The 15,510-nt window shown below is 45.4% G+C and overlaps 1 protein-coding gene across 10 annotated transcripts in view; it reads right to left on the bottom strand.

Moving 5' to 3' along the window:
• Nucleotides 1–15,510, bottom strand: part of AOPEP (aminopeptidase O (putative)) — a 313,993-nt gene that overhangs the window by 251,919 nt on the left and 46,564 nt on the right. For all 10 annotated transcript variants that reach the window (XR_009460997.1, XM_019478015.2, XM_019478016.1 and 7 more), the window contains one exon: nucleotides 7,028–7,194. Coding sequence is in view for 9 of the 10 variants with exons in the window: in XM_019478015.2 (XP_019333560.1) it covers nucleotides 7,028–7,194 (167 nt within the window). In the remaining variant the exon portion in view is untranslated. The remainder of the gene's footprint in view (nucleotides 1–7,027; nucleotides 7,195–15,510) is intronic.

The following is a 15,510-nucleotide window of genomic DNA, read 5'->3' as shown; positions in this document are numbered from 1 at the left end:
ATGTGATGTGTTTATGCACCAAGTAAAGGAAGGTGGGCAGCAGCATTCTGCACATAGCAGGGTTTAAAGAGCTTTGCTTTTTTTTGACTACCTCCAAAACCAGTGAAGAACAGAGCTCACCACCCTGAGCACATTACCCAGGCTGAGCACCACTACATACTACTCAAAGCTAGAAGAGCAGCAGCAATTACTGATGAAAGAAAGAATCCTGAAAAACAAAGCACCAAAGTGGGACTCAAGGGCAGGAAGAAACTTGTTTTCCTCTTCACATATTCTTTCAAAGTCCTATATATTAGGATTTATAAAACCAACTCTCCCATCACCAAATCCTGAGGCTCCTACTGTGTTTATAAGCCCTGTTGGCCCTAGTTCACTACTGCACATATGTGTCTGCCATTTTTATAGCCCAGAATGTATCAACTTGAACAATTAACAGAAAGTCTCTAAGCACATGATGAAAGGGATGAAGTTACTCCAGGATAGGTGGCATTTCGTATTACTGACCTGGCCTTTCTGCAAGGCATGATTACTACCAGTGAGCAACATGAGGTGCTGTTTCCGTTAACATACTGTGCATTTTTAATTCTTTTGGTCTCTCCTTCACTCTCCTTTCCCATTTTATCTTATTTGTTTCTCTTTTAATAACTGCTTGGCCTCTTCCCATTCTTTCTTTCTTTCTGTCCTGCCTAATGCTTCCATAGATATCCTGTACTCTCTCTCTTCCCACCTTTATCATCCTTAGCATTCATCTTTCGTCCCCCTTCCCCTGGTCCCTTTTATTTTCCTTTCTCTCTTATATGCCCTCATGTGGCTCCCTTGCAAACAGCACCACCTATAGGGAATGGGAAAGCAAAGCAGCTGGACTCAGTGCAGTGCTTCCTCCTAGTGCAAGTATGTTATCACTGAACTGTTAGGCAGAAGGTAGGGTAGATTTGCACCTTACAGACTAACTAAATCAAAGATCCATAAGCTTTCATAAGCAGCCTCTTGCTTTATCAGAAGTTTAGCATCTGATGGAGCAAGCTGCTGTTTATGAAAGCTTATGGATCTCTGATTTAGTTAGCCAGGGGTTGGTGACCCACCAGGGATTAATTCATGGCTCCCAGGCTCCTGCCTGACTGCCACTCTTGTCACTGCTCCAGTTGCAACAACAGCCAGAGTCTCTGGGCTCCCCTTCCCTCCCAGGGGGCAGGGCACTGCAACCCAACATGGCCAAGTGAGTTGAGGTTAATAGGTGTAAATAGATATGCTCTATATCAATTAGTTTTTGAAACTGGGTGCCAAATAGTTTTTGGAACTGCTTTTAATTTGTTTTTGAAACTTGAGGCACCCCTCCTCCCTAACATTTTACAAAAGTTAGGGAGGGGTGCCTCAAGTCAAAAAAGGTTGAGAACTCCTGTATTAACCATATCTGCACTATATGAGGGTTCATGGGAAAAGAGCAGAATAGCTGTGTGGGTTTGCTTTTTAATGGAAACTGGAAGCATGATGATAAACCTTAGGTTCAAAACACCCCATCATCTACATGGGCTATCTATTCATAAAACAGCCTTGCTTTTAAATCACATATTACTAAGACATAAACTGATATGGTAAAATCACAATACTTGAAAATATTTTCCAACAGGTTCTTTTCAAAGCTCCATTTTTCTAATTGGACATCTGTTTTGCAACTGCAGTATAAACATACATGGCCTGATAGTTGCATAATTACAAAAATAAAAAGCCTACTACACCAAACTGGAGGGGGGACTTCCAAGTCATATGTTAACTATTTAACAGTGGATTTAACAATACTAGGAAACTGTAATCCATTTAAAAGCAAGGAAAATACCATTCTTGTTCTCATCATGCATTTAAGCTATATTTAACAGTTTCAAAAACAGTTAAGAGTCCCAGTTTGTTCATACCATACCTAAAAAAAATCTGAGTGTCACTGTATCTTATCACTTGACTTAAGAAAATAAACATATTTTCTTTAGTTTAGATAGCACCTATCACCTCTAAAAAGTCTTTGTTGCTTTACAATGCAAATTGAAATAGAGACCATACTTTGCCATGAAAATATAGCCATGTCTAATGGAAAATACAGCATCTGCTGAAGAGTGCACAATATCCCTACACAACAGTTGTGAAAGTGAAAAATAGGAGAGAGACATGAAACCACAACTAAATAAATTGAAATTACCTAAACTAATGTTTGGCTGAGACACTGGGATTAAGAACTATTATTTGGCATAGACCTTTTTAGAAAAGTTTTTGGTGACTGTGCAGGACCTGGACTGATCTTAGGTGAAAGACAGAATTTCCAATATCAGACTGCCCTGGCCCCATGTTGGAGCATTACGCCAACACTGGCTCACAGGGAAGCCTGCTACTTGAGGAATCAGCAATGCCACTTGCTACAGCACCTGTCAGACATGTCAGAGATCAACCAACTAAAGCACTTTCCTTGTGAAAGGGGGGAAAGGTGTTTCTCTCTCTGCCCATATTTATTCTCTGCAGTAGAACACATATTAAACTGGTCTCCAAGTTGAATTATGTAAATAGTGAGGGAAAGTGAAAATGTTGATACCATAAATGAAAAAAAATACTAGGAGATGTAAAAATTCCACAATTTTAGGCCCAATGTGAATGCAAATAGAAGCATCCATTAGAGTATGTGCATTTGAATTTAAAAAATGTCTTTTTGCTGTTTTTCCACTTCCTGCTTTTATATTTACTTTCTTAAAGAAAAATATGAATAGCTAACCTATATGATTATCGAGCCTTTTTATACAGTCTACTGCAAATCAAAATTCTGTCTCAACCCGAGCAATGGCATTTACTTTACACTATATTTTAGAATTTTGCAAAATAATATTTTTCAGGAAATTATTTAAAGCTCTAATGCACAATGAACCTAAATATACCATTCAATTTCATTTATGCAACCTGAGAGACTTTAAGGGATGTGCATACTTGATAACAAAGGACAAAATTTGCTTCAGACCTTCAAGTAATTTTATACGTACTATGTATCCATGTGGATAGGCTAAGTACAATATTGAATGGGTTAAAGTACAGCTTATTTCTAGCACTTGTTAGAGTTTAATTGTTATTCTCCCATCTACACCCAGATTTCAAATTTCCAATGTTTTCTCTACATATGAAACACACACCAGCAAAAAAGGTCCATACAAAATATCTGCTTATCACTGAATTATTTCGTATGTTTCACTGTTATCTCAGCCTGCCACACTTTTTACCTGCTATTCCCCCATTCATCTATATCCTTCATCACTTTCTTAGAGATGGTCATTTTTTATCTGTCTACATACTGTAATTCCTCATTCTATTGGTACTTATAAACCCTCATCAGAATACAAACAATAACTAATATCAATAACAAGGTCCATCACAGTAAATCTCTATTATTCATTGTTTTCAAAATAATGCTAATAACTAAATGAGGTTACAGTGATGCACAAGAGCCCTATCTGGATCATCTACACTGCAGTGAATTTCATCCTAAGAAAAATAACTTGCACAAAAAGAAATGCAAGAATAGCTGTTCTTTTTCTTCAGTGCAGTAGAAAAGTCATTGCCATTGTCACTTTCCTACCAAAGAAGCCAGTTGTAATGGAGCATTTGGTCCTTCCCAGTCCATTTCACACTTTTCATTCAGCACATCATTAGTACATAAAAGTTAAAATGAGTCATTTCCCCTCTATTGGCCTTTCCACTGAAATTCTACAACAGTGTTTCTCACTTTCTTAGAATTCTTTGGGATAGAAATATGCTGGATTAGTGTTTGGAATATTAAAAAAAATATATATCTTAAATCAACTTGTAATTACCAAAGAAGAAAAAAAATGACTCATTGCAAATACTGAAAGGAATTAAACAGATGCCCTTTCTATTCTCCCCAGAGCCATTAAATAGAGCCTGGATGACTAAGCCTCAACAGTCACTCTTAAAAATATGGAACATTGATGTAATTTTCAACACTTTTTCAACAACATTTTGGAAATGTCTTTTTACATGGTTAGTTTTTCCCTAATTAAAAAAAAAATCATGGGAAAAAGTTAAATTGGCTTCTTTAAATCACAGGACTGCAAAACTGTATTGATGAGGAAATAACACTTCCATCTGATTCATTTTCAGTTAGCTAATAGGTATAAAAGAACATTGATTTCAACTGAGCTATGACAATTTACACTGGCTAAGGATATGCTAGCCTAGTATTTGTTAAACTGAGAGAATAGGTAGCTTTCTATTTTTAGAGGCACAGTTACAGGTAAGCCTCCTCTTCCCTCTGAATATTGACATAAGAGATTCCCATCACTGGGAGACGTGATAAGCAGAAAAAACCCATTAAAAAGGGTATAGACAGACCGAACAAATGTGTCGATATCAAAGGACACTGATATAAGCTGTTATGATGCAATGGTAAGATTTTCAAGATCCTATAGCAATACAAGGGTAGAAAAACTGCTTTACTGACTTTGAGCCAGCTTCATTAAATCAAAGTTAAGGTAAACTGGCTAATTTGTACCACTACAGGCTCAAGCAGAGGTAACAGTCACATTGTAACAGTTGATGAGAGCGCTAGAGCAGCAACTCCCCCTCCATTTTTAAAGCAGCTAAAAAGAACATCTGTCTATATACCCAAGGTGAGTTTGTTGATATGACTAATTAAGCAATGGTGCTAGGACTGTTTCACCAATACCTGGAATCTAAGTTTTGAAAAACCTTAGAATGTATTATAGAGGTGCATCGATATATTGGTCCATATCATATTGCCACCGATAAAAGGAAAATTGACATTATTGGCAATCGGCTATTTTTGGCCAATGTGGTCGATAATGTCACCAATAAATGCCACATGCATGCACAGTTACTGAATGTGCATGACCAGGAATGCAGCCCATCAGCTTGGAGACCAGCGACCATCCAGTAAATCTGGCAGGGGGTTGAAAGAGGTGTGGCGGAGAGAAGGGGCATGGGGGTGCAGATCGAGGCCCCCACAGTGAGAGAGGGAGTGGGGCTGGGACAGGGGCAGGCACTACCCAGCTGGGGCTGGGTACCCAGGGGGAGCTCTATGGGCCAGATGCAAGGGGCGGGGCGGGGCGGGGCAGGGCATGGGATGGAGCCACGGGTGGCTCACCTGGGGGGAGGTGGCTCCCATCACTGCACACACCCCTGGGGGATGAAAGGAGGGTATGGGGCCCCTGGATTTGTGCACAGGGCAAGGACAGGCTGCCTACTTCAGGGCCAGGGGCTGCATTAGGCTGTTCCCAACAGGGGGCCTGGGCCAGAGCTGGGCTTGGGGCAGGTGGGGGCCAGGTGGGCAGCAGTGGTGCTAGGAGAGGGGTGGGCTACAGCAATCCCAAAATTCACAGTATTGCCCCCACCCAGCACCACCACCCGCCCCTGCCAAGAAGAGGCCAGTGCAGACCCCGGTCCTGAAGTGGGAAGCCCACCTTTGCCCCCCACACAAATCCTGGGGGCACATGCCCCCCCCATGCATCCCCCGGGGATGCATACAGCACTAGGAGTGCTCCCCCCAACCCCCAGATGAGCCACCCACAGCTCTGTTCCATGCCCCACCCTGGCCCGCCCCAGCTGGGCAGTGCCTGCCCCTGCCCCACTCCCTCCCTTACTGTGGGGACCTCAATCTGCGCTCCCATACCCCTTCCTCCCCACAGACTTCCCAGCCGGATGCAGTGTCATCAGCGCCTTTTTGTAGGGGGTGCACTGACACGCTCACGGGGTGCACATGCACCTGCGTGCACCCTCTATGTGTCACCCCTGCACTGCGGGCTGTAAGGTCGGGGCGTGGCAGCAAGGACTGCTGGCTGTCACTGGGGAGCCAGAATTATTTTCATTAACTTTTTTTTTAAACTGATTTGACAGACAATCCTGGATTTCACAGTTTCTGTGAAATTGTGAATTGAGCCGACCCTTAACCAGACATACTTGTTCATATGTGGATTTTAGAGGCGTATATCTATGCATTAAAGACTGAAAAATATGACTTGGGAAGTTACATCATTTCCCTGTACTTTGCTGTTCCCTGCAGCCTGAAGAGGGAAGCTGAAAAGAAACACAGAAAACAGCATCAGCCCACACCTCACATCATGGGCAACTGGTGCCTCACAAGTTTGCGGGGGGGGGGGGGGTGAGGGGGGGGGAAGAAGGTGTACTAGACTGCCAACGAGTTTGCGGGGGGGGGGGTACTAGATTGCCAACTGTGGGGGGTCCCCCAGTGGTGGCCAATCGCCAAGCCAGCAGCAAAAATGGAAGTGCACTTCCAGTTTCATGGCTGGTGCTTCCAGGTGGTGCACGGCCAATCTCAGGGGGCACACGTGCACCCACGTGCAACCCCTATGTGTTGCCAATGCCTCACACAGCGCTAAGCAGGGAAGCAGTAGCGAGAGACTGCAGAGATGCCTTGGTGCCAAAAGAAGTGGAAATAAAGTAGAGCCCTGAGGGGCAGTTGGCACTGGATGGAGAACTTCAGCTCACTTCACATACTGCTCACCAAACAGATATGATACAATAATGACTTTCAGTTAGTTTTACCATGGGCTATATTTGAATTGGAAGTATATCATGTGTTATCAATACCTTGAGCTGTCCAGAGCCCAATTCTGATACTTTATGTGCCAAATACTATGTGCCAAGCACTTAACTGCAGGCTGATTAAAACTAAATCAACTAATGAGAGACATTAACAAGGATTAGGCAAATTAAGGAAAGATTTTTATATAAAAGCTAAAATCAGCAGGCTGAGGAATGGAGTTAGAAAACCTAAGTATTCTGCCCAGTCATGTTACTGGTTTGCAGAATGACCCTGAGCAGGATATTTCTTTGAAAATTGGAAATAGCAATGAATATTCTTTCTTTTTTTTTTGTTATTTTCAGACTGAAGAATAATAGTCATAAAATAAATGCTAAGCTTTACTGCTAATTACAATTTTAAGAATACTTTACTGGTGTTATTCCATGCAATAAGTGTACAAAATAGACATAGTGCACCTACCTTCTTGAAGCTGTATTGGTTCTGCTGAATTTTCACCACTCATTAAGACAACAAAACCTGTAGCTGCTCGGACTGTAGCTTGCCAGGTTGACATGGCAACCGGTGGTTCCTGGCATGGAAAAAGAGCTCTGTTGTTCAGTGGTGATCCCATTGTATAAACACAAGGCCTATAAAGAGAAGAAAAAGGTAAAGAATTTAATCTTTTTTTCTTATTGTGGAATTTGCAATAGTAAGAGGTGAGTAGAGTTTTCTATTACAAAGAGAAATTCAAACCTGCTAACTGGTTTTCAAAATCTCAGGTTTCAGTCTAAGACAGTGGTGCTCAAACTTTTCCCTCCATGGGCCAGATGGACAGTGTCCCATCCCTCCGTGAGCCAGATCTAGCTGTTGGTTCCCCTCCAGCACCCATGGGGGGCATAGCAAGGGGGTTAGGAGGCAGGTGGCAGCTGTCCCCAAGACAGCCCTGCAGAGGAAGGGGGTATGGCTTGGCCCCACAGGGGAAAGGGGATGTGGCCTGGTCCCAACCTGGCCCCATGAGGGGAAGGGGACATGGCCCAGCCCCAGTGTGTCCCTACAGGGGGATGGGGGGAAAGGAGGAGGGGGCAAATGAGGTGGCAGAAAAGGAGGTGTGGCCTGGCCCCATGGAGGGGCAGGGGGCATAGCTCAGCTCCAATGCAGCCCCATGGGGGAGAAAGGGCATGGCCCAGCCCTGATCCAAATGTGGAGAGTGGGGTACAGCTTGACCCCACAGGTGTATGGGGACACAGTCTGGCTCTGACAGGCTGTGTAGAGGTTGCGGTTTTTGAATTTGGAAGGGCAGGGACAGTGGTCATATTAATGGCTACTGCTCTCCCACCAGCAAATCTTCCATCCCAGGGGGAGCTCTATGGGCCAGATGCAAGGCTCTGCAGACTACATTTGGCCCAAGGGCTGGATGTTGAGCACCCCTGGTCTAAGATAACATGAATGGATCAGCTAAAATGCCATCTTTTGCTACCTTTGGTATAGATATTCCCACCTTTGCTATATCCTTGATTCTGTGGACCCAGACAGTTCTCCCATTACAGAAAACCATGATACCAAATGACCAAATATTACCATTTTAAAGCATCACAAATTGATTAAGTTTGCCAAAGTTACCAGTGTCTCATGGTCACTGGTATTTTTAAAACCCACACTCCTGAAATTAAGTGATCAACTAAAAACAGTAAATTTATAGACCCTCTTCCCTGTTCCACAAAAGACCTTGAAAATGTCACTTGCTTGCTCCTAGAGACTTCTCACAAAAGAACAAACAAGTCACTTTTTAAAACCTCATGATTTTTAAAGCCAGTCTCATAGATTTTGGAGACTGGCAATATTAGGAATGCTTGGGGTTGGCAGTACACAAGTAAATTTTGTGCGCGCACACATACACACACATGCTATATGTGTGTGTGTACATATATATATGCATATGTGTATATATATATATATATATATATATATATATATATATATATGTATGCATGTATACACAAGTATATATGTATATTTGTTTATACATGTGTATATATGTATGTATATATATGTAGTATATATATGTATGTTGTGGTTTGGGGAAAAAAAAGTCATGAAGACAGCAATTAGGTTTTAGTGGCTAAGATCTATAGAAGCGTTGAGCTTCTCCTATGAAGTTCCTTAATTTTCTGAATTTATTCACTGAATCCTTTCACTAAGGCCGAACCCTTGCTGTAGAGCAGGAATAAACTGGAAGATTTCAACTGCATAACAGTACAGAGGAAAGATTTCTTGAGGCTGTATCAAACGTTTATGTCAAATGTGTCAACCTTTCTTCTGGAAAGACAGAAAAAGTCTACTGAATCCTGAATTAGTGAGGACATGTTTAACCCAATAACTGACTTTGCCTACAGGTGGCACTATGAATTATACACCCTATATCTGAAAGCAGAAATAGTATAATCAACACTAACATGGTTCTGTGCTGAGGCTAATTAAGTCAGCCTCTCTAACCCACCCAGAATAATGCAATAAGGCAGTTATGCAGCTTTTGATTTGCAAGGTAGTGTGCATGCAATATTGTGGCACATTTTAGCATTGCTCAGAATCTTCTAAAATGTGACCTCTTGACAACCAGACATCCACTAGAAATATATGTGTCTACAATATATATATGTCAGAAAAAGGAACAATGCACAGCACAACCCCTTCCCAGAGAGCATTTTAGTTGCCAGAAGGAGGTGTGAAGGAATGGCAGGCACTCATTCCCTTTAAGGTACCCTTTCTTCCCCAAAAGAGTAGAAAAGAAATAGTAGACTAACTAGTTATCCTAGGGCCACGGTTAGGATATCTAAATTCCAGGATCTAGGAGAATATGACTATCAGCCTATTCTCGCAATATACAGAGCAACATAATTTCATAGGATCCTAGGAAAGTAGGGATAGAAAAGACCTTGAGGCTAGAGACTGACATTCAAAAAGCCTGACCCTGAATTGATTCAATCTTTGCAGGTTAGTTTAATCTGGCTAGGCTGAAGTGGTTTGTAACGGGACAGACATTCTCTCTGGACTCAGGAACTTCAAGCACATGCCTGCAGTGGCTCAGGCTAGAAGCCAGGGGTGCTAGAGAAGCTCTCCCTTCCTTTATACAAAGCTGCACTGGGGGTGGTGCATGGCCAGGCTCCGGCAGGATCTCTGATTAGGGAGGTCTGCTTGCACCATCCCAGGCATTTCCATGCCGGCTGCTCAAGGGGCAGAAGTGTTGCCAGACTCCAGACCCCTGCTAGCACTCTGAGGCATGCGGGGTGTGCAGTGCATGCATCTGTTGATGATACGGAGCTTCTCTATCTCCCTCCATGCTTCTTTATACTGTCTGTAGCAAACTTTACACTGTCTGCAGCAAGCCAGCAGGGGGCTGATAATCAGGGATGTGGGTTTTCCATTTCCCACGGAAAAACGGAGACAACCATGGATTCCCTGTTTTTAATCAGAGAAAATGCGGATTTCCCCTTTTAGCAGAGAAATCCACGGATTCTCCACTTTTGCAAAGAGCTCTTACAGGCTGGCACAGTTCCAGCCTGCGAGAGCTAACTGCAGAAAGGGCAGAAAACCCTTAGCCCTGCCTGGAGGGGAAGGGAGAGGGGGAATGGCAAGGCCTGAGCCTCTGAGCGAGCCAAGGCTGGGCTCAGGCTCAGACTCGCCTTTTGTCCCTGGAGCCTGGAGGTAAGTGGGGCTTGGAGGTTGGGGGTGGGGGGAAGGTGGCTGGGGGCTGAGGGGGCATGCTGCAGTGCCTCCCTACCCCCCACGTCAGCCCGCTCCCAGGAGCAGGGCCAGGGGTGAGAGCAGGGGTGCCCCTGTGGGCCCCACACGTGCCAGCCAGTTGGGTGGGTTCGCACACAGTGGCCACCACAGCAACTCTGCTGCCGCGCCCCATGCTGCCTTCCCACAACTGGCCACACGGCTTTGCGGGCAAGTGGCGCAGGGCGTGGCAGCAGCGGTGCAGTGGTGCCCGCTGCATGCGGGCACCACACATGCAGGCTGGCCAGCAGGGGCGGGAGAGGGTGGCTCACATGTGACGGCGGCTCACATGTGACGGCCACCACCACACCACCGCTGCTACCCCATAGCCGGCCGCACAGCTCTGTGGGCACGGCTCCATGGCGGCAAGGGATGGTGGTTCTGGCAGCTGTGTGCCAGCCGGGGGCGGGGAGGGGGGGTAGTACACGACCACTGCTGCTGCTCACCTATGGAGCTGTCCCTGCAGAGCTGTGCAGCCAGCCGTGGGGCAGCACAGTGCAGTGGCAGCCGCGGCCACTGCGTGCAAGCCCCCTGACTGTGGGCACAGCTCCTCAGACAAGCGGCAGCAGTGGTGTGAGATGGTGGTGGTGGTGGCTGCATGCCGGCCGGCAGAGACAGGGAGGGGGTTTCACATATGGCGGCCACCACCGCCTCGCACCACCACTGCCACTTGTCTTCAGAGCCGTGCCTGTGACCTGGCTTGTGAGCCCCTTCCCCCACCCCTGGGCAGCATGCAGCCACTGCAGCCACCACCCTGAACCGCCGCGAAGCCATGCAGTCGGCCATGAGGCACAAGTGACACTGCACTGGTGGCCACCACATGCAAGCCTCCCCCTCCCTCCCTCCCCTGCTGGCCAGCCAGCACGTGTGCAGCCTATATGTGGAACCCACCACCGCACTGCCACTGCCGCGCCCTGCACCACTTGCTTGCAAAGCTATGTGGCCGGCCGCAGGAAGGCAGCACGGGGTGCAGAGGCAGAGTTGTGATGGTGGCCACTGTGTGCAAACCACCCCCATCAGGCCAGCCGGCATGTGTGTAGCCCACAGAGGGGCACCCCTGCCCTCATAACCTGGCCCTCTTCTTGGGAGTGGGCACAGATGCATGATCCCCCCCCACTTCTTGATCTGGCCCCCCAGCACCTTCCCTTCTCCCCACACAGTTACCTGCTGGGGTGAATGTCAGTGTCTGTGCCTGTATGTGTGGGGCTGGGGGACTGTTGTGGGGGAGTGAGGGGCATCAGGAGACCCGAGGAGGCTGGGGTGGGGGGGAGTGAGGGGCACCAGTAGTGCCGGGGGGGTGCTGTAGGGGGCCTTTAATTTTAATTAAGGATTTGGGGTTTTTAATCAGAGAATTCGCTGATAACAGTGTTTATCACCTCCTAAGCAAAACAAATAGCCTCTCTCTCCATTAGTTCAAACTCTTTTTAAACAGCTTACCAGCTGACCTGTTGATTAGCTCCAAAAAGCCCTAAACAGTCACTTTTCTGTCTGCCTGTCCCAGTGAAATTGGAGACACACACACACAGACACCTCTAAGCATTGTGGTGCTGGAGTCCATGCTGTGGGAGATGGGAGGGAGGAAGAGGGGATCCCTGCTTGTCTAGCAAACAGCAAGAAGGGGGAGGGGAGGGCAGGGGGAAGCTAGGCAGACCCTGCTGTACCTGTAGTCTCTGCTGGAGCTGCAACCAGGGAGCAGAGGGGAGGGACCAGCCCTGCTGTGGAGCAGAGAGCATACCGGGATGCTGGGGAGTCTGGTTTATCTTAAGCCAGCAAGGGGTCTGGGATAGACATTGCATAAACCAGTTTGTGCCAAATCAGTTAAGTCTGGTACTACATTCAACAAGGTTTATCTCAAACCGGTTTCGGCCATTTTCAAACTGGTTTTTGTGCATTGAACATCTGTTCTGTTACACGTTTAAACCAATTTCTAATCACTTAAATCGGTGTATGTGTAATGGCTATCCCTAGCCCATGAGGTCATCTAATCCAGCCCCCTGATAATCCCTAAATAAAACATCCCAGCCAAGTGTCTATCTAACCTGCTCCTGAAACTATCCAAGGATGGAGATTCCACAATTTGGCATATTGTTACTATGAATTTTTATTTACATTAATGTTACTAGGAAAAGTACTGCCTCAGTAGAAAGGTACTACTCTGGAACCTGGGAAACCTAACTTTGGTTCCCTGCCCTGCTACTTGAGCAAATCATTTAGTCTCCTCCCTTTGTGGAACCCATTGAGGGAGCATGCTTGTCACATGTTCCACCAAGTTGGTTATAACTTGCAGAACCTCTAGTACCACTGATAACAACATTACTTTGGTATAATGTGCAAAAATGAACAAACAAATTATGTTATCACTTAGAGATCCTACCCAAGACTGGAAACCCACTGTGGTGGGTTTGGTCTAAACAATAACACGATATAATCTTTTCCCACAGTAATTCTACCACACAGGTCTCATCAGACACTTCTCATGAGTAGATCTCAAGGAGCTTTATGAAAAAAAAGGTCAGTGATATTTTACAATTAGGGAAACTGAGGGAATGGAAGGTAAAGTCTGCTGCCCAAGGCCACCCAGTAGGTCAGCAGTAGAGCTGGAAACAGAACCCTAGTCAACAGGATCCCAGGCCACTAGATGCTGCCTCTGTTACTAGACATAAATAAAAATTGCACAATGTGCACAGGAAGTCTGCTATTTTCAAATACATCCACATTATTGCCTGAAGTATTTCATCATGTTAAACTGGCATATAAATATGGTAACAATTCTATGCAAGTATGAATACTTATATCTCAAGTACACAGGAACATCAGAAGGATGGAAAGGAGCTGGAAAAGGGCTATAACATTTGATCAATCCACGGTTGTTATAATCCTATTTTGGTTCAGTTATACTGATTAAATTTCATCACTTCTAAACCAAATTTCTTGAAATATGTCAGTCTGCCATGAAAACATCAGTGGTGAATACAGAGCCCTATTAAAGTTAGAGAAGGAACTGTCAGAACAACAATTATATCAGTTTCCAGTTAGATATTCATATATTCATGTCATGATCACCTGGAGACTATGTGATTGACAGGCCGGCACCAGCTAAAGTGTCAGCCAATATTGAACCACCTCTCATTCCATTTTTAGAGAGGGGAGATTTTAGAAGATCTGCAGAAAGGAAAACTCTCATGATTTATTCAAAAAATATCTTTTCTTCTTTTTTTAACCTGCTTTGTCCTCATCTTTACCCCCCAAACAAATACGTAAACATTAGATTACTTCCTTTCCTTCAACACTGAAAAAACATGGTTGACATTAATATATATTACTTTAATATGCATTTGCAGCAGCTTATGATGTCACTAATGTGATGGTGTTACTTTATTATTGTGTACTGTGTAAAAGTCAGTGTTTCCCATTGCAGATCAGGCTTCACAATTCCAATAGGTGAGTGCGCGGGCCAGAAACAGAAAAATCTTAACTGAAATAATCTTTCCACACCTCTCATACAAAGTAGCAGGGAACTGCTGGATCGTTTGCTATCTACCCAAGATGTGTCACACATAATAACTAGTGGTTTTACTCTGCTGGTATCAGATATACAATTTATTTTAACCGTTACACGGTGAGAGAGAGAGAAATGGCAATTCCCCTCTCCCCTTCTCTGCTGTTTCCCATCCTCTTTGTTCTTTCCCCTTTTTACAGTCTCTTTCCCATTCCACAGTTAACACTTCTAGATTACCCTCCATTAAACACTTTCTTTATGATTCCTTTACTAATAGCTGGGTCCTTTCAGCCATTTATATGATTGTGTCTTTACAACTTCAAAAGATGCAAAACCGATAAAGTGTCTTTTGGGACCTTCTGTAGTCAAGGCAGAAGCTAAAGAAACCAAATAGATGAGTGGGCAGGCAGTCCCCAGATCCCTACTTCTTCTCCCTTGGTATTACTGCAGAAATGGGAGTCACAGTAGAAATATAGGTGCCTAAAAGTGTTAGGAAAATACAGAAGTTTGAGAGTCTAATATTAAAAACTGAAATAATAGAAGAAAGATATTTAGAATCACATCAACTTTATACTTGCTGGTCTCCAAATACAAGGAGTCTGAAAGAGATCTGCTTCATTCCTCTCCAAGGCTAACTACAGACAATCAAAAATTCTGAGGCTGAATTGATTCAATCTTTTCAGATTAGTCTAAACTGTGTAGGTTGAACCAAGAAGCAACTTACCAGATATTCCAGAAATGTAGCCACATGCTAGAAGTGGCTCAGGCTAGGAGCTGGGGGGTGCAAGAACACACCCTTCAGCAGTGGCTAGAAGGAAGCTAGGAGAGAAACCCTCCAGGCTTTTCCTGCTTCCTACATGAGCTGGGAAGGGTGGGCTGGTGAGGCCCGCTGAATATGATTGGGGGGGTTAACCCCTCACCTTGGCCTGCAGGGACCCCAATCAAGGTGTCTCATGGGGGAAGGAGGAAGCAGCCCCTGCCAGACTTTTCCCCTGCTGCCCACTAGAACAAGGAGGGGGGGTGTGGCCAGACCCTGGCCCATGCCAGCATGCTGAGACAGAGGGAAGGGAAAGGGGCTTTAAATCTCCTTGCTTGTATGAGACCACAGGAGAAGTCTGTTTGGCCGGGGTGCAGCAGCCTCTGCCAGGCTTTTCCCCACTCCCTGCTCGAATGGACGGGTTGTGGCATAGCCAGCCACTGGCCCCGGGCTGACACACTGCAGCAGAGGGACAGGAGAGGGGTGTAAACTTAAGCAGGGAGCAGGCAAAAGCCTGGCAGAGGCTGCTGCGTCCCTGCCAGGCAGACCCCAGCTAGAGTCCCGGGGCAGGGTCTTAAAGCCCCCCTTCCCCCTGCCTTGCCCCAGGGTCTGGCCACCCTCTTCCTCCGCTCCAGTGGCAAGTGAAGGAAAAGCATGGCAGGCCTGATTGCAATCTGGAACCCAGCCCCTTCTCAGCCAGTCGGAACAATGATAGTGCTCCCTGGAGCAGACAGCCCTGCTCTCTGGAGCAGGCAGCCCAGTCCACGGCTGCAGAGCATCCTAGGATGCTGGGGGATTGTGAGTTAACTTGAATGAGGAAGGGGTCTGGGACAGAAGTTCCATAAACCGGTTTGACCTAAATCAGTTAATCTGGCATTACATTCAACCAGGTTTAACTTAAACCAGTTTTGGCCATTTTAAAAGAGGTTT

This window comes from Alligator mississippiensis, chromosome 3 (genome assembly GCF_030867095.1).
Source record: "Alligator mississippiensis isolate rAllMis1 chromosome 3, rAllMis1, whole genome shotgun sequence".
Taxonomy (NCBI): Eukaryota; Metazoa; Chordata; order Crocodylia; family Alligatoridae; genus Alligator; species Alligator mississippiensis.
This window is presented reverse-complemented; position numbering and strand designations above follow the sequence as displayed.